Source organism: Centruroides sculpturatus, unplaced genomic scaffold, assembly GCF_000671375.1.
Source record: "Centruroides sculpturatus isolate CEXI.00-Female unplaced genomic scaffold, Cexi_2.0 scaffold2017, whole genome shotgun sequence".
Taxonomy (NCBI): Eukaryota; Metazoa; Arthropoda; class Arachnida; order Scorpiones; family Buthidae; genus Centruroides; species Centruroides sculpturatus.
In genome coordinates, this window is record NW_019386105.1 from 22,447 (window position 1) to 44,864 (window position 22,418).

The 22,418-nt window shown below is 46.9% G+C and overlaps 9 protein-coding genes across 9 annotated transcripts; 1 reads left to right on the forward strand and 8 right to left on the reverse strand.

Annotated features, from left to right (window-relative positions):
* Positions 1 to 433: 433 nt before the first annotated feature.
* LOC111613607 (chaperone protein DnaJ-like) lies at positions 434 to 1,354 on the reverse strand. Its single transcript, XM_023354958.1, has one exon. The coding sequence runs from the start codon at positions 1,352 to 1,354 to the stop codon at positions 434 to 436; it is 921 nt and encodes a 306-aa protein (XP_023210726.1).
* An 88-nt stretch (positions 1,355 to 1,442) lies between these two features.
* Positions 1,443 to 2,285, forward strand: LOC111613608 (degV domain-containing protein MYPU_7660-like). Its single transcript, XM_023354959.1, has one exon. The coding sequence runs from the start codon at positions 1,443 to 1,445 to the stop codon at positions 2,283 to 2,285; it is 843 nt and encodes a 280-aa protein (XP_023210727.1).
* Positions 2,286 to 6,834: 4,549 nt separating this feature from the next.
* Positions 6,835 to 7,488, reverse strand: LOC111613609 (phosphate-specific transport system accessory protein PhoU homolog 1-like). The gene has a single exon (XM_023354960.1). The coding sequence runs from the start codon at positions 7,486 to 7,488 to the stop codon at positions 6,835 to 6,837; it is 654 nt and encodes a 217-aa protein (XP_023210728.1).
* Positions 7,374 to 8,636, reverse strand: LOC111613610 (phosphate import ATP-binding protein PstB-like). Its single transcript, XM_023354961.1, has 2 exons — positions 8,377 to 8,636; positions 7,374 to 8,010 (listed from the first exon to the last, which is right to left on the reverse strand). Exons 1-2 carry the CDS (start codon positions 8,634 to 8,636, stop codon positions 7,491 to 7,493), a joined length of 780 nt encoding a protein of 259 aa, XP_023210729.1. The 3' UTR covers positions 7,374 to 7,490.
* Positions 8,637 to 15,801: 7,165 nt separating this feature from the next.
* On the reverse strand, positions 15,802 to 17,154 carry LOC111613611 (probable NADH oxidase). The gene is made up of 3 exons (XM_023354962.1): positions 16,897 to 17,154; positions 16,209 to 16,770; positions 15,802 to 16,073 (listed from the first exon to the last, which is right to left on the reverse strand). Exons 1-3 carry the CDS (start codon positions 17,152 to 17,154, stop codon positions 15,802 to 15,804), a joined length of 1,092 nt encoding a protein of 363 aa, XP_023210730.1.
* Positions 17,155 to 17,165: 11 nt separating this feature from the next.
* Positions 17,166 to 17,744, reverse strand: LOC111613612 (lipoate--protein ligase 1-like). The gene has a single exon (XM_023354963.1). The coding sequence runs from the start codon at positions 17,742 to 17,744 to the stop codon at positions 17,166 to 17,168; it is 579 nt and encodes a 192-aa protein (XP_023210731.1).
* A 596-nt stretch (positions 17,745 to 18,340) lies between these two features.
* Positions 18,341 to 19,132, reverse strand: LOC111613613 (acetoin:2,6-dichlorophenolindophenol oxidoreductase subunit beta-like). The gene is given in 1 exon segment (XM_023354965.1): positions 18,341 to 19,132. A coding segment is annotated over 1 exon segment (732 nt). The 5' UTR covers positions 19,073 to 19,132.
* A 621-nt stretch (positions 19,133 to 19,753) lies between these two features.
* Positions 19,754 to 20,563, reverse strand: LOC111613614 (pyruvate dehydrogenase E1 component subunit alpha-3, chloroplastic-like). Its single transcript, XM_023354966.1, has one exon. It carries the CDS (start codon positions 20,561 to 20,563, stop codon positions 19,754 to 19,756), a length of 810 nt encoding a protein of 269 aa, XP_023210734.1.
* A 97-nt stretch (positions 20,564 to 20,660) lies between these two features.
* On the reverse strand, positions 20,661 to 22,052 carry LOC111613615 (dihydrolipoyl dehydrogenase-like). Its single transcript, XM_023354967.1, has one exon. The coding sequence runs from the start codon at positions 22,050 to 22,052 to the stop codon at positions 20,661 to 20,663; it is 1,392 nt and encodes a 463-aa protein (XP_023210735.1).
* Positions 22,053 to 22,418: the final 366 nt, after the last annotated feature.

Consider the following 22,418-nt stretch of genomic DNA (forward strand, 5'->3'; position numbering starts at 1 on the left):
TCAATTTTTAGTGCGTCTTGAAAGTTAATTGGGTTGTGAACGTGCAAGGTGTAGTTGCGAAAAGCCTGCTGGCTAGCGCTCTGGGCGATTTTGACTAACCGCTCGGTGCGCTCGGGGCGGTGTTGAACGTGCTCGCTTTGGACTGGCCAAAGTTCACTGACACCTAACTCAGTCGCTTTTTGAACTAACCAAGCAAAGTGCTTTGGTTTTAAAACTGCCGCCGCTAGTTTAACGGGTCGGGCAAATTCATGGTTAGCCGGCAACTCGCGGATGATCACAGCCCGCTTGCCTTCAAGCTTAGTTTCAAAAAACTGACCTTGCCAAACGCAAATAAAAGGGCGCTGACTGATCCGAACCACCTTAATGTGGGCTAGGGTTTGGGAGTCTAAATCAAAGTAGTTACCGACGCGCTTTTGAACAAAAAAACGAAACACTAACTAAACTCCCGCAAAAACTTGTCGTAAGTGCGGTCAACTAATTCGGAAGTTAAATCACGAATTTGCTGGCTTTGTTGGCGTGGTAAAGATGGTAGGTAAATTTTGAGGTGGATGATTAAATCACCGACAAAGTGGTGACGCATTGAAGGCACGCCTTTTTTGGACAATTTAATCGTAGTTTGCGAATCGTAATCCGCGCGCAGTTTAATTTTTTCTTTGCCGTAAGGAGTCGGCACTTCCAAAGTTTTCTCTTGCAAAATGTCAAAAGCCGAGACGGGTATCTCCAGGTGGATGTTGTAGTTATCGCGCACGTAATGCTTATGCTTAGCAATCTTAACCACTAGGTAAAGGTCACCGCTCGGACCGCCGTTGTGGCCACGCTGACCGTAGCCCTTGAAAATAATCGCTTGTCCGTCGGAAATGCCGGCCGGAATTTCGATGGTTGTTTCAACTCTTTCCAGGCGGTCGTTAACCCATTTATCAAGTTTCTGGACGATCTTTTTACCAAAAATAGCGTCTAAAAACTGGATCGTGATTTGACCCTGGATGTTAGCTCCGCGGCGCGGACGCCGACTGCTGTGGCCAAAACCACCGCCGCCAAAAAACGAACTGAAAATGTCGTTGATATCCATGCCGTCGAAACTGCCAAAACCTTCGAACTCAAAACCGCCAAAACCGGCGCTCTGATCAAAAGCCGCGTGGCCATACTGGTCGTAGCGAGCCCTTTTTTGGGGATCTGATAAAACTTCGTAAGCCTCATTAATTTCTTTGAACTTAGCTTCGGCATCGGGTTCTTTATTGCGGTCGGGGTGGTAACGCATCGCTAGTTTGCGAAAAGCGCGCTTAATTTCGTGTTCGGAAGCGTCGCGGTTGACGCCAAGACTTTGGTAATAATCTGGTTTGGATTGTTTTGCCATGTCAAGCCTATTTTAGCACATTAATACTGCGAGTGCTAAACTTTCTTCGCCCGCTTGCAAAGCCGGTTCCTATATAATTTTTGGTAGCATGGCGAAGACAAAAAAGAGATTGCAAATCATTCTTGATTCGTTCACCGGTTACTCAGAAAAAAAACTGACCGGACTCGGTTTTACTTTTGTGCCCCAATTAATTAGCATTGACGATAAAACTTACCAAGACGGTCGCGATATCACGCTTAAGCAAGTGCTCCAACAAATTAGTCAAGCCAAAAAAGTCCACACGTCGCAAGTACCCCAAGTTTTGCTAGAGGAAACTTTTGCCGAACTAGCCAAAAAATTTGAACACGTGATTTACATCCCGATTAACAGCGGAATCTCATCGACTTACCAAAGCGCGATGCAAGTCGCTCAGAGCATGCCCAACGTTCACATCGCCCACGTGAGACTGGTGTCAACGGCGCTAGTTGACACGGCTAATCGCGCCGTCAGTGATTACGAAAAGTACCGTGACATTAAGAAAACGTTAAACCTAATCGAGACAATTAGCCACGCCAGTCACTGTTACTTTGCACCGAAAAACTTAGAAGGCTTTATTCGGGGCGGTCGGCTAAAGGGGACTAAGAAGTTTATTCTCCAAAAAACCGGTCTTATTCCGCGCTTAGTCTTGCGCGATGAAGGCATCAAAGTCAACGGCGTTAAGCGCAGTTTAGCCAAAAATGTTTTTTCAAGTGTGGAAAGAATCGTCCACGCGATCGGTCAGTCGCGCGTGCAAGACTACTACTGGGAAATTGTTCACACCTTTGACCAAGACACGATCAAAATCGCCCGTCAGGCGCTGGAAGCAATCGGAGTTAATAAACCACTTGAGACACCAGCGGCTTCGATCATAGCGGCTCACACGGGCATCGGAGCGATTGGCATTAACGTTTGACCTAAACCTACCAGCGATATCCGCGGTTAACGTGGGGAAAAACTCTTTGCAAAGCGTAAACAATCGTGCTGTAAAGCGGAACGATAATTGGTGTTTTAAGAATGCGCGGCACGAGGTAAAAATCGTACTTGGCAAATAATTCGTGGGGCTCGTAGCCAAGGCGCTGAACAAGGTAACGAATTTGGGCGATCGGACCCCAAAGTCAAACGTAAAACACCACTACGAGGGTGACAATTACAACGACCGAAATCGCTTCTTGAAGTCGCTGCTGGCGACTTTTTAAGTACTTAACTAGCATCATTCCGAAGGCAAAAGCTAAAAAAGCGCAAACACTTCACATCAAAATGTAGACGCCGATTGAGTTAAACAAAAAAGCTTGCTCGGCGTTTTTGCTTTGGGTGACAAACCCGCGGTAAAGCGCCATCGTGATTAGCACCGAAGTTAACGTGCTCGCGACGCTAAAAATGACGCCGGCTAGTCACCAGCGCTGGTGCTGAGTAGTCAAACATTTTTTTAGAAAACCGACTAACAAGACCATGGTCGGATAAATGAGAGCGTACTCTAGCATTCAGCGACCGAGTCCACCACCGACCAGAAGACAAAGGTGGTCAGCGATCAAAGCGATTTTTACCGCCAAAATTGGTCTAAAAATTAAACCGATTGTAATCACCCAGGCGTAGACGATCCCAAAGCGCATGAAACGCAAATTAACGGAAATGAATTTGTAACTAACCACCCAAAGAGCGATGAAGACAGCCGCCAGCGCGACTTCGTAAGTTGAGACGCGCCAGTTTTTTTTCAGCCAAGTTCAAAATTTGTGCGAGATAGTCATCAAACTGATTTTAGATCATTTGATTAAATCGTCTTAGTTTCTTATTCATGGAATACATAGGCTACAAAAAAGTAGCCTTGATATAACAGTTTAATCATCTAGGACTCCTGTAAGATCAATTAAGTTATGAACAATAAAAATAAATTAACAACTCAAGTTGAAAAAAACACTCTACTACAGTCAGATCCGCGGAATCACCAAGGAAAAGTAACTTTAGTAAAATCCCTTAAAGGAATAAAAGAATTAACTACGCGAGAGCAAGATTTACGAAAATTAAATGGAAAATGCGTTGCAATCTACGGGGCTAATGGCACTGGAAAATCTTCGCTTAAAGACGCAATTCTTTGTGAAGAAGAAAATCTTGTTCCCAACTGAGAAACTAAAGATAAACCCTGGGTAAATCAAGACATTATCTTCGGAGAATATTATGCGTGCTTTGACGATAACTTAGTTAACCTAGTCAGAGGCTACAATAAAAACAAGATAAAATTTTTGAACCTAGAGATTACAAACTTAGCTGAACTACTTAACAACAGAGAAAACAGCATTGAGGAAATAAGCCGATTTTATCCTGATTTTCTTTCTTTGTTTAAGGTGGATCTTGAGGACATAAAAAAATCAATCAAATTTGTGGACAAAGCGATTGATACTTGATCATGTATCAGATATCTTCAAAAAAATGCACAAGAGAGTCTATGAATCAACATGAGAAGTCTTTGAAAAAATTTAGTCATATCTATTGATAACTCATGCAGACTAATTAGCAGAGACGATAGATCAATTTACAACTTTGACAATAAGAATGCGCCGTTCGCAGCAAAAGATTTTTTAACAATTTACAGTCTGGTAGAAAAAGAAAAAAAGATAGAAAAAACAGTAATGAATAACTTTTTTCAAAAGCTTAGATGGTTTAGGAAGTATTTAATGCTTATTTACGAACTAATAAGCAACTTTGGTTATCAAAATTACAATAATGAAATTAGTCAGATTGTTGAGCATTATATGTCAATTGAAGGGAATTTATGAGGCACAAAAAGTAATGCGTTCGTGAGTTTAAAAGACTTGACCAAAGAAAAATTGAGAGTGATCAAAAAAATTTGAAATAAAAACGCTAAACAAGTTCAAGCAAATCTTGATCTAGCAAACAATTTGCTTGAGCCTTACAACATTGAATATGAAGTGACTCTTAACAGAACAACAATCAAAAATGAGAGCAAATGCTCTACTACTTTTGGTCTCCGTCACAAAAAAAGCAGAGAAATTGTTGCAAGTAAATTAATAGAAAAATGCGTTTCCTATGGAGAATTCAACATAATTGCTTTAACCCTGTTTATTTCTTCCGTCATCTCTAGAAAGCCTGAAAAACAAAATGCGATTCAAATCTTATTTGACGACCCTGTATCATCCTACGATTTAAGTAAGATTCACATATCTTTAAACATCATAAAGGTTAGACTTTTGAACGATCCTCAAATTAATAGAGTCATTTTTCTGACGCATGAAAAATATTTCATAAAAAAAATAGCTATTATTTCAAAAGCAGGAGAAACCAAATCCGCAATCACTACCATGGCTTTTCAATTGATAAAAGATCAATTTTCTAAGTTAAAAATTTTGAATGTTTATGAAGAAGGAGATATGTTTTTAGTTCAGAAGATCAAAAACAATAAGGACAATAATTTTCATATCTTATCCCAAATTGTTGCATACCGCCAGCATTTAGAAATTAAAGAATTGATTGATGAAGAAGAATTTAGGGAAGAAAAACAAGTACTTAATGTAGTAAAAAAATTTAATATTGATCAATTAAACGAAAATTCTTTCAGAATCCTAAACAAAATTGGTTTATCAGTTAATAACAAAGACGATCTGATGGCGAGCATGAAAAAAGAACCAGATTTTTCTCTGAAAGAAAACATGTTAGCTTTAAGATCGTGACTTGTCTACATTTGTAGCAGAATTTACACAAAAAATAATTCCTTTGATTTTTTTGCAAGGGTTAAAAAAGAATTAGGAAATAATCTTCTCGGACCAAAAATTAAAGCCTTACTAGAAAAATGTGTTCACTATGAATTTACACTTGACAGCATTTCTCATTTTTCTTCTTATCAATTTAGTGCCGATATTTCTAAATTGGATGAAATAACTGACCTATTGTTCGCCAGTCGGAAGAAAATGTTTGAGATATTCGACGAGGTTCTTAAACATTTTGACGTAAATTACAAATTTATACGCACAGTTTATTAGGAAACTTCGTGTATACCCCTTAGCAAGTTCAGAATTTGTGCGAAGTAGTCATCAAATCAATTTTAGAACATTTGAATTAAAAAAACTCTAACCTAGCGGTTAGAGTCAATTGAAATTTAGAAAGACAAATCTTAGGAAATAATCGAAGTAATCGATCCAGCTCCGACGGTGCGTCCGCCTTCACGAATTGAGAACTTAGTTCCCTCTTCAATCGCAACTGGTGAAATTAGGTTCACAGTTAGTTCCACGTTATCACCGGGCATAACCATTTCGGTTCCCTGAGGGAGTTCAATTCCGCCCGTTACGTCAGTAGTACGGAAGTAGAACTGCGGTTTGTAGTTTTTGAAAAACGGTGTGTGACGTCCGCCTTCTTCTTTTTTAAGCGCGTAAACTTGCGCTTTAAAAGTTGAACGAGGCACGATTGAACCTGGCTTAGCTAGCACTTGTCCGCGTTCGATTTGATCTTTGTCAACTCCCCGCAGCAATAGTCCAGCGTTATCGCCCGCTAGAGCTTCGTCCAGCGTTTTACGGAACATTTCGATTCCAGTTACAACTGTTTTTTTAGTGTCACGTAGTCCGACGATTTCAACTTCTTCGCCTGACTTAACGCGACCACGTTCTACGCGACCAGTCGCCACGGTTCCCCGTCCAGTGATAGAGAATACGTCCTCAACAGCCATCAAAAACGGTTTGTCAAGTTCGTGTTTTGGAGTCGGGATGCAGTTGTCAACCGCGTCCATCAGTTCGTAAATTCTTGCTTCAAACTGCGGATCACCTTCCAGCGCCTTAAGCGCTGAACCGCGGATCACCGGCACTTTGTCGCCGTCAAATCCGTACTTAGTTAGCAGCTCGCGAACGTCCATTTCAACTAAGTCAACCATTTCTTCGTCGCCTTCTAACATATCAACTTTGTTTAGAAACGGGATGATCAGCGGCACGCCCACTTGCTTAGCAAGCAAAATGTGCTCACGGGTTTGGGGCATCGGTCCGTCAGTAGCCGACACAACTAAAATTGCGCCGTCCATTTGGGCCGCTCCGGTAATCATATTTTTAACGTAGTCAGCGTGGCCCGGGCAATCAATGTGGGCGTAGTGACGCTTTTCCGTTTCGTACTCAATGTGAGCGGTGTTGATCGTAATTCCCCGCTCTTTTTCCTCAGGCGCGTTGTCAATCGATGCGTAATCTTTCGCTTCGGACAAGCCCTTTTTGGAAAGAACCGTTGCGATCGCGGCTGTTAAAGTCGTTTTCCCGTGGTCAACGTGACCAATGGTACCGATGTTAACGTGTTCTTTTTTTCGATCAAATGCGGTTTTTGCCATGTGTAATTCCTCTCAAATTATCTTTCTTGCACACCTAATTGTAGCAAATTGTCGTGCAATCCAACCACCACTGCCTAGTCTTTCTACTAGAACCTATCCCTAGGATTTGCACTTATTCTTAAAACAATTATACCAAAATATAACAAAAAAATTATGTTAAATCAACGTTTTTGCCCGTGTGGATGTAAGCGATTAGTTCGCAAATGTGGACCACGTAGTTAGTGGCCCGCTCAATCGCGGCGATCACGTTAGTCGCGAAAATAACTGCCATGACTTGTTCTTGCTTGCGGTAACTGGTGATCGAACTAAAGAGCGCCATGCGCGTGTCGTTAGCCAGTTTTTCAATCGCTAGGTCGCGTTTGACTAGGTCAACGGCTAGATCAAAACTTTCCCGACTAATTACTTCGCTCAGTTTTTTGAGCATGCGCAAAAAAGGTTGGTGAACTTTGCTAATCGTGGCTAATAAACTTTGCTTGAGCGGCTTAGCTTTGATAATAAAGCGACCGATGTTTTTGATGTAGTCGCCAATTCTTTCCACGTCCTGAGCAACCATGATGTAGGCCATGGTACGTCTTAAATCTTTGTCGAGCGGTGTTTTAGTAATTAAAAACTCTAAATCGCCGTGAATTTCGTCAAAAAGAGCGTTAACTTGGCGGTCGTCATTGATGATTTTCTGAGCCGCAACCTTGTCATCATTTTCCAGCGCCCGGGCCATTTGACCGTGCTGGTTAAGCACCAAATGGAACATTTTGATCAGTTTTTCCTGAATTCTGCGCGTTTCTAAACGAATAATTGATGTCGCCATTTTTACCCCATTTTACCACGGATGTAATCTTTGGTAAGACGCTGCTTAGGTTTGGTAAAAATCAGCCGCGTTTTATCAAATTCAACCAGTTTACCGAGGTAAAAGAAAGCCGTAAAATCGCTAATTCGGGCCGCCTGCTGCATCGAGTGGGTCACGACAATGATGGTGTACTTTTTCTTCAGTTGGTTCATCAGACGCTCAATTTTGTTGGTGGCAATCGGATCAAGCGCCGAAGTGGGTTCATCCATCAGCAAAACTTCCGGTTCCATCGCGATCGCCCGGGCAATGCAAAGACGTTGCTGTTGACCACCCGAAAGACCAAGCGCGTCGTCAAAAAGGTTGTCCTTGACTTCCTCCCAAAGCGCCGCATCGCGGAGCGCTTTCTCAACGATGTCGTTCAGCTCGCGCGGCGACTTGATGCCACTTGAGCGCGGTCCGTAAGCGACGTTGTCGTAAATTGACATTGGAAACGGATTCGGTTTTTGGAAAACCATCCCCACCCTAGTTCTTAATTCCAGCGGGCTAATCACGTGCGATTTTTTGAGGTGGTAGATCTGTTTTTTGTAATTAGCAATTTTACTTCGCCTTTCCAACGCGGCTGGGTCGGTGGAGCGCAGAGTTTTCATCTCGCGCTTAAGTTGAACGATTTTCGCCTTTAGCTGACGCACTTTGTTCAGGCGGTTTTTTTCGTTTTGGACCGCTTTGGCACGGCGAACTTGCTTTAGCTCCTGTTGACGCGCCACGAGCTCGTCCCGGTCGGGTCCCTTGGTCGCTAAGTTGACTTGCTCAGAAAGGTCGCGAATTTGCTTTTCCAAGTCCGAATCAACTTCCGTGCCGGGCTGGCCTGACCTAGTTAATCCAAACCAATTTGACCAAGCTCTCCTTTGCTGATTAGCGACTAGTTCATACTTGCCGTCAAACTTAATCGAACCAGCCAACTTAACTCCGACAATCAAGTCGTTCATTTTGTTCAGGCAGCGGATAAAAGTTGACTTACCGCATCCCGAAGGTCCGATCAAAGCCGTTACCTTGCGCGGAGGCAAGTCAATCGAAACGTCGACCAAGGCGTGTTTGCGACCCGAGTCGTACCAGAGGTTAAGCTGGTTAACTTGAAATATTGAGTTAGAAATGGTGGGTTTATCGGACATAGGCGTTCATTCGGGCCGCTTGTCGGCGGTTTTTTCAGCGGGTCACAACTCTTCGCAGACGCTGACCGATTCACGGCACGCCCTGGGCTAGGAAAATGATCAGCGTCGTGGCTAAAAGAGCGACCGAGCCAATCTTGTAGGAGAGAGCAATCTGGGAGTGAAAATCAAGCGCTTCGCGGTTATTAGCAAAAACGTCCAAAATGTTGGTGGTCAGCGTGTGACCGGGCAGCAAAATTCCGATGTCAACGATCGAAGTGGCTAGACCAAGGGTCAAAAAGACCGGAGCGGTTTCACCCATAATACGTCCCATGGAAAGGATTGTACCGGAAACGATTCCGATCGTCGCTTGGGGAATGACGATTTTAAATATCGTGCGCGTGCGCGAAGCCCCAAGCGCGTAAGAACCTTGGCGGTACGAATCGGGAATCTTGATCAAAACTTGCTCAATCGAGCGCGTGAAAGTCGGCAAAATAACTAGCACCATCGTCAATGTTCCCGCCAAGAGCGAAAAAGGCACGACCCGGTAAAGGCCGAGCGTTTTGATGAAAAAGACGGCTCCAAAAAGTCCGAACAAGATCGAAGGAGTGCCGCCAAGCGAGTCGAGAAAAAACTTGATTAACTTACCGGCTCTTTTATCACGAACGTACTCCGATAAAAAAAGCGCCGCGCAAAGGGCAAAGGGGAAAGCGATCACAATCGTCAAGCCGATTAGCACCAACGTTCAAACGAGCGGGTGGAGCAAAGTCGAAGGCACCCTTTTAAAACCACCGATAACCGGCTGCAAGTTCGCAAATCGTCAGTCGGACAGTCGGTACTGGGACATGCCGACGATGCAAATGTCTAAGACGATTCAGCCCACGCTCGTCATCACGAGCAGAATGGCGACCATCTCCCAGCTCAGTCGCCAGTAATCGCGACCGTGACTGGTCGAGCTGCGGGCAAAACGAGCGAAGTACTTGGAGTAAGTTTCGTGCGGTGCGCGCTTAAGGCCAAAAGCTTGCCAAACTGTGTAAGACAAAAAGTAGACGGTTCAGCGGAAAAAAAGCCGCAGCTTACCAAGCGTTCAAAGTCCGGCGAAACTGATCAGTTTCAAGGGCAAACTAAAGTAGTACCAAAGCACTACCGACCAGTACAAACTCGCGTTTGAATGGCGATCGATTCGCTGCCAAGGTTTTTGGCCGAGCGGAGAGCGGTTAGTTAGGCGACGCTTTTGGGAAATTTTAGTCACGAAGACTACCAAAACCATGATGATCACAAAAAGCGCTAGGCCGGCCGCAAAAAGCGGACTCGTGTCGCGTCCGTGGTCGGTAAACATGTTTTTGGCGATTAAGACGCCCAGCGTTCCAAAGTCGCTTTGTAAAAAATTTCACAGTCCCTCGGCCAACGGATTAGCGCTGTTAGAAATTAAAATGATTGACAACGCCATTGTCTCACCGATCGCACGCCCGAGGGCCACGATCACGGCGACGTGAACGCCGCTCCGGATCGCTTTTTTGACGCTGGTGTAGGAAACGTAAACTAACGTGTTACCAAGCGCCAAAGAAGAGTTAATCACTTCGCGTGGCACAAGGTAGAGCTGGTTGAGAATTAAAGCGATTAAAGTCGGCAAAATGATGATCACGAGCATCAAAGTTCCGTTCAAAATGGTGTTGCCGTGGTCTGTGCCCAGCACTAAGTTAGTCACCACTTTGAGCGATTTAATCGCGAAAATTCCGAAGACAACCGATGGCACGCCCGCTAAGATGTTAATAGTGGTGCGAAAGACTTGCTTGCCCCGGCGGATCCGAAAGAAAATAAAGTACGCCGCTCTGAGCGCAATCGGAGTCGCGATCAGAGCGGCCAGGAAAGACGTGAAAAGCGTAACCAGTAAGGGCGACCAAATACCCCAGCCACCCGGTTCGCTGAAATAGTTGCTGAGGTACATGTGTCAAAAACCGTAGCGCTGGTAAGCAGGGTAAGCTTCCTTAATTAAGAAACTGAACATCAAAATCAAAGCGACGATCGCCAAAGTGGAGAAGATAAAAACCGTGACTTTGGTAATCAGGTCTTGCAGCGTTTTACGGGCGACTGCTTGACTAAACGAGCGAGAAGCTGGTTTCACACCCACATTTTAACCGAAAAGCCCGTCCTTTGGACGGGCTGAAAAACTAGGTGGCAAAATTAGTTAATTTCTAAGCCAAAGTTTAAACCGTCGATTTGGTTAGCTGAGGGCTTGCCCTGACTCGCTAAGTCTGGCAAAGTCAAAGAACTTGGCGCAGCGGACTGCAAACTAATTTGGGCGGGACTAAGTTTGACAAAACCAAGCCGGGCGATTTCGCCCTGAAACTGTGCGCTTAACAGCGTTTTGACCATTTCTATGACGCGTGGGTTGCGGACGGGGTAAAGAACGTTAAAAGGTCTAATTCAGTCGTAAGTACCGTTTTGGGCGTTTTCAACTGTCGGAGCACCCCAGCCGTCAATTTGAGCCAAGACGACTTTCGACTGGCGGTCGTTTTTAATTATGTAACCGAGCGAGTAGTACATGACCGAGCTCGGGGTGTTGCCGTTTTTACCGTACATCGTGTTTTCTTTGTCTTCAACTTTAGACTCCGGGGCGATGATTGAATCGTCGTGGGTTTGAACTAACTTTTTATCCACCTGAAGCGCTTGAAAACTTGGACTAGCAACGATTTTATCGGTAAAAGCTTCGGCTTTGCCCGAAGTGTCTTTGCCGCCATCAATCGCCAAAGCGCGCGGTTTGCGCTCGGTCTCGCTCAGTGAGTTTGGATCAAGCGCGCTAACTTCGGGATTGGTTAGAAACTCAGATCAAGTTGGGTAGCGCGTGTCGCGCTGGTTCAAGGAGTATGCTGCCACTAAGGCGTCAAATTTGACGCGGGGAATAATGTCGTTGCCGCGGTCTGCGTCGTCAAGCCGGAGAACCTTGGCAATCGGACCGGGCAAGTTCAAACCAATTCCAATCGCGTCCCAGGCAAAAGTTAAAGTACGAATTTGACTGTTAAGCCAGTTGGTTTTTTCTTGCTCAAATCCGGCACTTTGGTTAGCGTAATCAATCCCAGCTACCTTGCCGATTGAACCGGGCGCTTTGCGCGAGGAGGTCATGGCAAAATCGTAAGTGACTTGCCCTTTGGCCATTTCGCGGGCGCCGAGCGTTGAACCTAGGTTCTCGTAGTTAATCGAATGCTGAGTTTTGTCGTTGATGAGACTGGTAATAGCCGTGACCGAGTTGGAACCTTTGCCAGTCAAAACTGGCGGGCTGCCGCAAGCTAGTTGACTGAGGGAAAGAGCGCCGATCACGCCGAGCGAAGTAAGAGTAGAGAAAACTTTTCTTTGAAACATGAATGTCCTTTGGTAGTTAGTTAATCACTAACTTGGGAATTATAGCGGTAATAAAAAAACTAGCGCGAAGCTAGTTTTTATTGAGCATTATTTTGCTGGTTAAACTTACTTGTTTTTCTTTTCTAACCAAGGACGAAGCAAATTGTAGGCGATATCTTCGTCAGTTAATTTGTACGGGTTACGCTCTGGTTTTTGAATCAGCGGAGTTCAGTTGCCTAGGAAAGCGTTGGAGAAATCGTACTTGTTTAAGTAGTTAAGACCGTTACTGTTAATCGTTTTAGCGCTTGGTTTATCTTTGCCGTAAGGACTCGGTGAGTCGGAGTTTAGTGACCAGATTCCCACGTAGGCTAGGTTTTTTTCACCCATTGCTCAGTTGTAGAACTCTTTGGCGTCTTCTAAGGTGAAGACTCCGTTTTTGTGGTCGTTAACACCGATCATCGGAGTCACGCCGACTTTGCTCCAAGCGTCTTTGAGTTTATTATTGCTTCAATGGCTGTTAATCGCTTTAAGAACTTGCTCGTGAGTTCGCTCAGTCGCTGACCTAGCCAAGTCAAAGTTGGTTTTTCCGTCTTTAAGGGCCTGGTTGTAAATACCAACTCCGTAGTCCATTGCCATGATGTTAATAACTGGCATGTCCTCGGGCTTGTTACCCATTACTTTGTAGAGACTAGCCAAAATATCAAGCATGTTTTCTTCGCTCTTAATTAACCCATCTGGTAAAACCGGCAACGTTAGCGAGAATTCTCACTTCGGATTGCTCTTTTTCATGTGAGCCATCGCTGAGAACAAGGTTTTCAGTTCGTTAATTCTTGTCCGCGCGGCTCCCTCAATGTCAAAGTCAATTTTGTAACTCATCTGATCTTTGCCTAAACCGACCAGTTTAGCTAAGTTGAAATTGAACTCTTCTAGTTCTCTTTTAAGGATCTCAGCAGCCTCGTTAATTTGGTTATTAGCTTGTCTGAGCGCGGTGTGCCAAGGGTTTTTCTCGTTATCGCCGGTGTTAAATCCGCCGTATGAAACAGTTAAGTTTTGGAAAATACCGGCTTCCTTAGCGGGTTGAAGAATTTTTGGTACCAAGTGCGAATTGATGAAATCGTCGTTAATCGCGTTTCCGTTTTTAGTTGGCTTGTAGTAGCCCGCAAAACTGAGGTCAACTTTGTCATCGTGAACATTATCTTGCTGAACAAAAGCGAGCGTCAGGTGTTTCAAATCAGGGGCTGTTTTAGTAATTTCCCGCAAATCAACCAGCGGCCAAAGTCCCATGTCAACGTAAGGTGAGTAAACCGTTTTGGTTCCAGCGGTACGCGGATCTTTAACGGTGATACTCTCTTTGCGCAGCGGGTTGGCTGAGAATCAAGTTAGGTGTTTACCAACTTTTTCAAGCTTGCTGTGCACCTGGTTCTCGATTTGACTATTGTCGTGTCCGCCGTCTCAGTCGACTGATTCGTTGCGAATCTCGGTCAAGATTGCCTCTAAATCGGCGTCGCCTTGCGTCCACTTGTAATCAAAGAAACCGGCTAGACTCTTCATGTCTTTGTTGGTGGTTGCGTCTAATTCCTTGGGAAGATCGGCTAATTTGTCAAATTTACCGTTGAAAATTTTGGAGAAAGTTCCCGCTGGGTAAAGTCGACTGTTTCGCAAGTGTGGATCGAGCGGGTTTTGGTCGTTCATGTCGTGGGCTGTTTGTCCGCCTTGGATGAACAGGGACGGATTATCACGGGAAACGTAGAAGTTAGAAATCGAATGCAGACCAAGTTCTTGGGCTAGTTGACGCAGTTTGAAAGCGTCCTCAGCACCGAAGTTATAAGCGGCTTTCTCGCTTCGCACTCCGATTCACGGCGTGATTGAAACGCGGTTCCGGATCAACTTATCGGTGATTTTGTTCTCTTCAAAAAGTTTAGGTGCGTGACCTTTAAGTAGTTCTTTAAACGCAGTCAAACTGTTAGGAAGCATTTTATTTTTGATAGCCTTGAACTCTCAGTCTTGGTCTCTCAACTGTCCTTTGTCGTTAATTTCATCGGTTGGTTGGATGTATCCAGCCACCAAGTTCAAGTTGAAGTTAATTCCCAAAAAGCGGGTGAACTCGTAGAGCGGATAAATGTCATCGCCAATCCGGCTTGGACCATCAGCTGGGTCAAACTTACCTTGTTCCACGCCGATGTTAAGTCCGTCGCGACCAGTTACCAGTGACAGACGAACTTTGAAGGAAGGATCTTGCTCAAGCAAGATTTTCAGAGATCCAGCTAACAGACGAACAGATGAAGCGTACTCGGTACTGCTTTTACGGTTGTAGGGAGCAGAGAAATAAAAGTCAAACGATTTGGTTCCCCACTTTTTAGCAATCTCTTTGAACTGCTCGGCTAGTTGGTACTCGGTGTAGTTGTTAAGGTAAGCCGTGTGCCAAAATGCGTTAGCAAACGGACCAAAGGTAATTGTCAAATCCTCAGGATTAACGCCGTCTTTGACCCACTGGTTCCAACGTTGCTCTTCAAACCATTTACCAGACTCGTTGGCGTCGTCAGGGTTAACCGCGTTCCAAGCTGGTTTAAGTTCCATGGAATCCATCGCATTTTGCATGAATCCGACGTTGAATTTATTGGCAATTCCGTCCTTTTTGAATTGAGCAAGGTCGTTGTAGTTGGCGTTTTGGTAACCTTTTTTATCTAATCAACCTTGGATTTCAGAGCGGTAAGCACCTGGAATGGTCTTGTCTTTTAAAATGTATTCCACCGTGTCGCGCACGATCCCGATGTCAGCGTAAGGAACGTACTCAAGGTCAACGATTTGGTCGTTAATCACCCGCTCGGCCAACGTTGAGCTTTGACTATTAGAACTTTCGCTGATAGCCTGTTGATAAATTTTGTCAATCGGACTTTCAACGGGTCCGTGACCAGTCAGAAGTTTTGATCAGTCGTAAGACATCACGTAGTTACCCAGCATCTGACGCGAGTAGCGGTAACGAAACTCTTCGTTACGTTTAAAAGGTTCAAATTTTTCCTTGAGAACTTTGTCCTTTTGCTCCTGTTCCTTATCTTCTCGTTGCTTCTTTTCCTTCTCGATTTGATCAATCGGTTTAACTGTGTCGTCGCTCTTAGCACCACAAGCTACTAACGAAGCCACGACACCAAAAGGTACCGTCGCTCCAAGCGCCGCCAGCAAGAGTTTGTTTTTCTGCTTTAGCTTAGTCATGTATTCTCCTTTTCCTTGGTCAAGTCAAACTTGGCAAGGTCAGACTATCTGAACAAATTCATTATACCACAAACACTCATTTCCTACCGATAAACTTCTTGTTTAAGCAGGGTAAGTAGTTCATTTGTCAGTGCCAAACTAACTCCTGGGGTCGTGTCAATTGTCAAATCCGGTTTAACCCGCTCTTGGTAGTAGTTTGAACGTCGGGCAATTTGCTGAGCATTTCACCCTTTTTTGTCGCTGAGACGTTTTTGTCTTACCACCGGATTACAGAATAATTTTACCACTTTGACCTTTTTAAGTTCTAGGTAGGGCGAACCCAGCACCGGACATTCGCAAAAATCAAAGTCACTTTGCCCGAGCGTTTGGGCGATCAAAGGGTGAATTAGTTGGTCAATTTGCTCAAGCTCTAAGTGGCCACGGGCCAGCGCCTCGCTGAGAGCCTCCCGCTGCACACCGTGGTCATTAACAAAACGCTCACCAAGCACTTTCTTAATCCGCAAGTAACCCGGTTGGTCAGCCTCGTATAGTTTCTTAACAATTTGGTCGCAGTTCTGAGTTTGGTAGCCGAGCGCGGCTAGTTTGGTCAGCAAAGTCGTTTTGCCCACTCCGGGCGGACCGATCAAAACCGTGCGGAGCACTAATCAACCACGTCTAAGTACTGCAGACTAGCGCGGGTGATGAAGTTGACCGGTTGGTTGAGATGGGGTAAGAAGTAGGTGTCAATTAGTCCCAGCTCGTCAATCTTGACCTTCTTTTCAATCGCGAGCGAGAGCATGTACATCACGCTGGCGTGGTCGGCTTTGGAAGCGATTTGGGCGCCGATGATTTCGCGGGTGTCGCGGTCGAAAACAACTTTGAAAAAGACCTTTTCACGCCGGGGCATAAAAACCGGCTTGTCGTAATCCTCAACTAAAATTGAGCCCACGTTCCGGTGTGAACAACCGACTTCTTGACTTTGGGCCTCGGTCAGACCAGTGCTAGCCAGAGTTCAGCCAAAAACGTGGATCGCGTTGGTGCCTTGGACGCCGTTAAAAGCAAACTGACGCGGTTTTAAAACGTTCAAAGCGGCCACGATACCCGAACGGACCGCGTTGGTAGCGAGCATGACCGGTTTAAAGCAAGCGTCCGGGTTGTATTTTTGAGCTACGCAATCACCGATCGCGTAGATGTCAGGGTCAGACGTCTGGAAAAACTCGTCCACGATAATGCCGCGCTGAGGATCGGTCTCAATTTGGTCGCGGGCCGGTTCAATCCGAGCCCGGAAACCAACGCTGACAATCGCCATGTCGACTTGGTAAGTTGCCTGGTCAGTTTCCACGGCGCGAATGTGGCCTTGCTCATCGCCGGTAAAACGAATCACCTTCTCACCTAGTCGTAAGTCAATGTTCGTGTTTTGCTCGACGCCCTCGACTAACTTGGCACTAATTTCGCGGTCAAAATTGTGGGGCGCGATCGCATCTTGCATCTCAATTAAGTAAACTTTTTTACCGTGCTTATCAAAGGCTTCGGCTAGTTCAACGCCGATGTAACCGGCTCCGATCACGGCCACCGCTTGAACGCTGGGATCGGCTGCTTTGGCGATAATCGACTGGGCGTGTTGGTAGAGCTTGGAAATTAACACGCCCTCCAGGTCAATCCCGGGCCAAGGCGGCTGGACTGGTCAAGAACCCGAACCAATGATCAGTTTGTCGTACGACTCAGTGAACTTGGCGCCGGTCTGTAAATTGGTCACCTCAACCGTTTTTTGGACCGCGTTGATGGCGCTAATTTCGTGACGCATCAAAACTCGAGCGCCCATTTTTTCGAGCTCTTCCAGCGAGGAATAAAAGAGCGTGGCTGGGTTTTCAACTAAACCAGCAACCCACAAAGCGATTCCGCAACCGAGAAACGAAATGTTGTCGTTGCGGTCAAAAATTAAAACTTCGTCGGCCGGGTCTTTTTTTCGCAAAAGCGTTTTGGCTGCCCATGTCCCAGCGTGGTTGCAACCCATGAGAACTATTTTCATATCTTTTTGACTCCTTCTTGGGGTACGAGACCGACCACCAAATCGGCTAAGACGGCGGGGTCAAGGTTGTTAAAGTAATCGTTAAAACCTTGGATCTCGCTCAGTCTCCGTAAAATGTCCGGGCGCGAATAGCGCACTTTCCGGAGGTGGTTTTCGACGTGAGCCACGTCTTTCTTACCGAAAAAATCGCCGTAAAACTTGAGGTCGCTAATTAAACCGTTTTCCACGTTTAAGTAAACCTCAACCAAACCGACGCCGCTGACGTAGAGCGTGTTGTTTAGTTCGTAGTGCGGGTTTTGGCCGTAGTTATGGGCCCAAGTCGCGTACTTGTTAACCCGCAGCGCCTCAATTTGCTGCTTGTCTTCCGGATCAAGTTCGTAAGGTGTGATGCTCGGGAAGTCACGCAACACCTCGGCGAGGAGCATTTCGCAAAACTGGTTAATGCTGAGCGGTTTGTTTAAGTGGTCGCGAATGTTGGTGATCCGACTTTTGACCGAGTCTAAACCTTTGGCTTTGATTTTGAGCGGGTTAACGTTAAGCGCTTTGCTGACGTGGGAAGTTGAAACCGAGAACATGATCGTTCCGTGGTGCAGTATTCAGCCGTTAACCAGCGACTGGGCGCTGCCAGAAAACTTTTTACCGTCGATCAAAATGTCGTTGCGACCCGAGATCTGGGCCTTAATGCCGAGTCGTTCCAGCGTTCTGACCACCGGTTTTAAAAACTTCTTAAAGTTTAGGAAGTGACCGTCTTTCTCTGGCTCAATGAAAGTGAAATTTAAGTTACCAAGGTCGTGGAAGACGGCGCCACCGCCCGTCATCCGGCGGACGACTTTAATCTTGTGTTTCTCGACGTACTCCTGGTTGACTTCCTTGTAGGAGTTTTGGTTTTTGCCGAGCACGATGCAGTTTTCGTTAATTCAAAGCATGAAAAGAGCGGTTGGTTTGTGAACTAAAAAATACTCCTCGGTGGCTAAGTTTTGGTAAACATCGTGGGAAGTTAATCTTAAAAATTGCATTAGACTCCCTGCTTATTGCGGCGGGCTAATTCGACGCTAGTTTCGTGGCGCTGAGGTCTAAAGTCGGCTAACGGAGTAATTTTGGCGTGGATCGCCGCCAGAATGTTTTCCGCCTGGGGATAAATCCAGCGGTCTAAACCAGCGCCCGGCATGATTCAGTTGCGAGCGCCGAGCACAACCGGCGGCGCATCCAACTCGTCAAAAGCTAATTCGCTGAGCGTGGAAGCGACGTGACGCATGAAGTTGTTTCGCTCGGCGCCGTTGTTGACTAAAACGATTTGGCCCGTCTTTTTGAGCGACTTCAAGACGATGTCGTAATCAAAGGGAACCGCCGAACGAGCGTCAATCACCTCGGCACTAATTTTTCAGCGCTTGGCCAACTGCTCGGCCGCTTCGAGCGCCGGATAGAGCGCGCTGCCTAAAGTTACGATCGTCAGATCTTGACCAGTGCGACGAACCACGCCCTGACCGATCTTGACCGCGTAAGACGCTTGGGGCACGCCCGTCTTGACAAATCTCTCGCCCATTCCGTAAAGATTTTGCGTTTCCACAAAAACGACCGGGTTAGGTTCTCTAAGGGCGCTGACCATCAATCCTTTGGCGTCGTAAGGCGTAGCTGGTTGAACTAGTTTGAGACCAGGGATGTGAGCGATCACCGATGTGTAGTCTTGCGAGTGCTGAGCTCCGTAAGTAGCGCCGATCAAAACTCTTAAAACGAGCGGAACGTTGAGCATGCCCCCGGACATTGCCCGTCACTTGGCCATTTGGTTAGCGATCTCATCACCGGCTCGGAAAAGAAAGTCAAAGTACATAATTTCCACCACGGCGCGGCCACCGCAAAGCGCGTAACCGACGGCCGAACCAACGATAGCCGCTTCGCCGATCATGGTGTTAAAAAAGCGGTGGTAAGGAAGCAGTTCGGTTAGTCCGCGTCAAACCGCGTAAGCTCCGCCCCAATCGCGGTGCTCCTGGCCGTAAACGATTAAACCGGGCTGCTCGGTAACTTCTTGGGCGAGAGCCTCAAAAATGGCGTCGCGAATTTGGTACTGGCGCAAAGCCGAAACTTCTCGGCCGTTTTGCTCAAACGCGTAGCGAGCCTTCTTGCTCAGTTGAATGTAGCGGGCGTTCTGACTGAGAGGCTGGCTCAGTTCAACTTCCTTGTGGCGCGGAGATTCGAACGTTTCACGCGGATCCAGCATCATTTCGTCGAGCACGCGGTGGTCGTTTTCCCAGTCTATAAAAGGCGACTTGACCGGGTCAACGTTTAACTGGTAGACTTCAAAAACTAACTCCTCGGCTTGGGCGGTGATTTGCTTAAGCGCGGCCTGATCAAGCGCTTTGGCAGCGAGGATTTCCTTCTCAAAGAGCAAAATCGGATCGTGTTCGCGCCAAGCCTTAACTTCCTCGCCAAGTCGGTAAGGCTCAGCCGCATCGGCTGAAGAGTGCCCTTCGTAGCGGTAGGTCATGAACTCGGTGAGAGTCGGACCTTGCCCAGCCAAGGCGCGCTCGCTTTGACGTCTTTGAGCGTCAATGACAGCCAAAACGTTTTGACCGTTAACCCGCTCGGCTCACATTTGCTCGGGGTTAATGCCCATGCCAACCCGAGCTACGCCCTTACTACCCATCGTTTCGCCGACGGGCTGGCCGCCCATCGCGTACTGATTGTTGATCACGTTGAGCATAAAAGGTGGACGGCGGTCGTAGGGAGCGTCCCAGAGTTCGCGGTACTGGTCCATCGCCACGAAATTGATCGCTTCCCAGACCGGTCCGCAGGTGATGGCGCCGTCGCCGATGTTAGCGATCACTACGCCTGGGCGCTGGTTAATCAGTTTGTAAAGAGCGGCCCCGATCGCAATTGAGGGCGAAGCGCCCACCACGGCGTTGTTGGGGTAGATGCCAAACGGAGTGAAAAACATGTGCATCGAACCACCCATGCCCAAGTTAAGACCCGTCGCCTTAGTAAAAATCTCGGCCAAAACGCTGTAAAGGAAGAAGACCCGGGCGCGTTCTTTGGTTGAGCCAAATTGGCGGTGCTCGCGCAGCATCTGGTCAACCCGGCCACCTTGGTGGTCGGTCATAATTTTTTCTAACGCCTCGTCGCTCAGTTTTCCAATCGCAGTCAGACCCTTAGCGATCACTTCGGCGTGGTTGCGGTGCGTACCGAAGATTAAGTCGTGCTCGTCTAAACTAAAAGCTTGCCCAACGGCGACTGCTTCCTGTCCGATCGAAACGTGGAGCGGACCATCGTACTGGTACTCAACTTGGCGGTAAAAATTGGTGGCTTTGTTTTCCAGAAGCATCTCGTCAAACTTACGGGCCAAGACCATTTGGAAGTAAATTTCCCGCACTTGCTCGACGCTAATTTGCCCAGCTCGCATTTCGTCAACGAGCGTCTTTTGGTATACGTAGCAGGGAATTGACTGCGGCTCGGGGTAATGGCCCTCGCTTAAAATAGAGGGGTTGATCGGTTGAATTTTAGGCATGGGCTACCTCCTGCATAATTAGTTCCTTGAGCAGTTCGGCGACGGTCGGATGGGGAATGACTAAGTCACGCACTAGGTCAACGCTCATCATTTTAGTCACCATCAACCCGGCGATCGCGATAATTTCAGTCGCGTACTGACCGATCATGTGGACCGCTAAAATTTGGCGGGTTTTTTGGTCAACTAACATTTTGACTAGACCGGCGTAGTCGTCAACCTCGGTCACAAAGCGACCCGAGTAAAGCATCGGCATTTTGTAGACTTGGTAGGCAACGCCGTTTCTTTGGAGCTCTTCTTCGCTCGGTCCGACGGTGGCAATTTCGGGATCGGTGTAAATCACGTTCGGGATCGCGTTGTAGTCCACGCTGTCCCAAGTTTGACCCAGCAACTGGTGCACGACCACCTCGGCTTCGCGGTAGGCCGTGTGGGCTAGCATCGAAACGCCGTTCACATCGCCAATCGCATAAACGTTAGCTAAGTTAGTCTGACATTTTTCGTTGGTCACCACCCGACCCTTTTCTAAGTAAAGACCGATTTTTTCAAGACCTAGGTTAGCCGAATTAGGAACGCGCCCAGTCGCCAGCAAAATCTTCTCGTAGGGTATTTGAAAAACTTGTCCAGTCGCCCGGTTTTTGACGCTTAAAAAGTGCTGATCAACTTTGACCGCTTGGTGACCTAAGTAAAATTTGACGCCGCGCTCCTGGTAGTAGTCCAAAATTTGCCGACTAATTTCCTGGTCAAGTCCGCCGCCAACTTGGTCAAAAAACTCAACCACGTGAATCTCGGGACCAAGGTTTTGAAAGTAAGCCGCCATCTCCAAACCAATCACTCCGCCGCCGATAATGACTAGTCGCTTGGGCAACTTTTCTAGAGATAGCACTTCCACGTTAGTGAGAATTTTTTCGCGGTTAGTCAAGAGCTCCTTCAGTCCTTCAATCGGCGGAATGCTAGGCAACGAACCAGTCGCAATCACCAACTTGTCGGCCAGTAGTTCCTGCCCGTCTACTTCCACCAAAAACCCGTCCTGACTTTGGCCTTTAACTTTGCCAAATCCGCGGAAAATGTCGACGCCGTTAGCTTTAACTTTGGCCTCCACGCCTTGAACGAGCAACTTAACTTTTTCGTCTTTGCGACGAACAGCCTGCTGGTGGTCGTAGTGAAAAGAGCCGACTTTCACGCCGTACTTTTCGCCGTGGGCGACGGCTCGGTAAACTTTCCGCGAGTAGAGCAACGCCTTGGAAGGAATGCAACCCACGTTTAAGCACGTTCCTCCGAAAGCATCTTTTTCAATGATGGCCGTTTTGAGATGTTTGCCGATTCGTTCGGCTAGTAAGTAGCCGCCCGGCCCGGCGCCCAAAATGACAACTTGGTAGCGACTAGCCATGGTTCTCCTTTGCAACGAGTTGATCGATCTTTTCAAGCACGGTTTTGAGATCGACTAAAAAACGTCCGCCGTCAGCGCCGTCCACCAGGCGGTGGTCAATCGTGAGCGACAAAGTCAGTGCTTGGTAAAACTCAACCAATCCGGCTTGGTTTTGGCGCGCTCGGAGCGTCAAAGCACCAACGCCTAAAATCGCCGCCTGACCATCGTTAAGAATCGGCGTGAAAGACTCAATCCCGAGCGCGCCCACGTTAGAAATCGTGAACGTTCCCGACTTGAGATCGACCGCCTGGTACTGACCCTGGCGAACGAGTTTGATCATTTGGCGGGCTTGCTCGCTAATCTCTCGCAACGACTTAGCGTTAGCGT

What these genes read in the sequence shown, in the direction of transcription:
- LOC111613607 (XM_023354958.1), bottom strand. Translation starts at nt 1,354, where the DNA reads ATGGCAAAACAATCCAAACCAGATTATTACCAAAGTCTTGGCGTCAAC.
- LOC111613608 (XM_023354959.1), top strand. Translation starts at nt 1,443, where the DNA reads ATGGCGAAGACAAAAAAGAGATTGCAAATCATTCTTGATTCGTTCACC.
- LOC111613609 (XM_023354960.1), bottom strand. Translation starts at nt 7,488, where the DNA reads ATGGCGACATCAATTATTCGTTTAGAAACGCGCAGAATTCAGGAAAAA.
- LOC111613610 (XM_023354961.1), bottom strand. Translation starts at nt 8,636, where the DNA reads ATGTCCGATAAACCCACCATTTCTAACTCAATATTTCAAGTTAACCAG. An exon ending in TATGAACTAGTCGCTAATCA is followed by an intron (nt 8,011 to 8,376) that starts GCAAAGGAGAGC and finishes GCACGTGATTAG; the next exon opens with CCCGCTGGAATTAAGAACTA.
- LOC111613611 (XM_023354962.1), bottom strand. Translation starts at nt 17,154, where the DNA reads ATGGGTTGCAACCACGCTGGGACATGGGCAGCCAAAACGCTTTTGCGA. An exon ending in CGGTCCAAAAAACGGTTGAG is followed by an intron (nt 16,771 to 16,896) that starts GTGACCAATTTA and finishes TTAATTTCCAAG; the next exon opens with CTCTACCAACACGCCCAGTC. An exon ending in TTTGAACGTTTTAAAACCGC is followed by an intron (nt 16,074 to 16,208) that starts GTCAGTTTGCTT and finishes GCTCAATTTTAG; the next exon opens with TTGAGGATTACGACAAGCCG.
- LOC111613612 (XM_023354963.1), bottom strand. Translation starts at nt 17,744, where the DNA reads ATGTTCTCGGTTTCAACTTCCCACGTCAGCAAAGCGCTTAACGTTAAC.
- LOC111613614 (XM_023354966.1), bottom strand. Translation starts at nt 20,563, where the DNA reads ATGCGAGCTGGGCAAATTAGCGTCGAGCAAGTGCGGGAAATTTACTTC.
- LOC111613615 (XM_023354967.1), bottom strand. Translation starts at nt 22,052, where the DNA reads ATGGCTAGTCGCTACCAAGTTGTCATTTTGGGCGCCGGGCCGGGCGGC.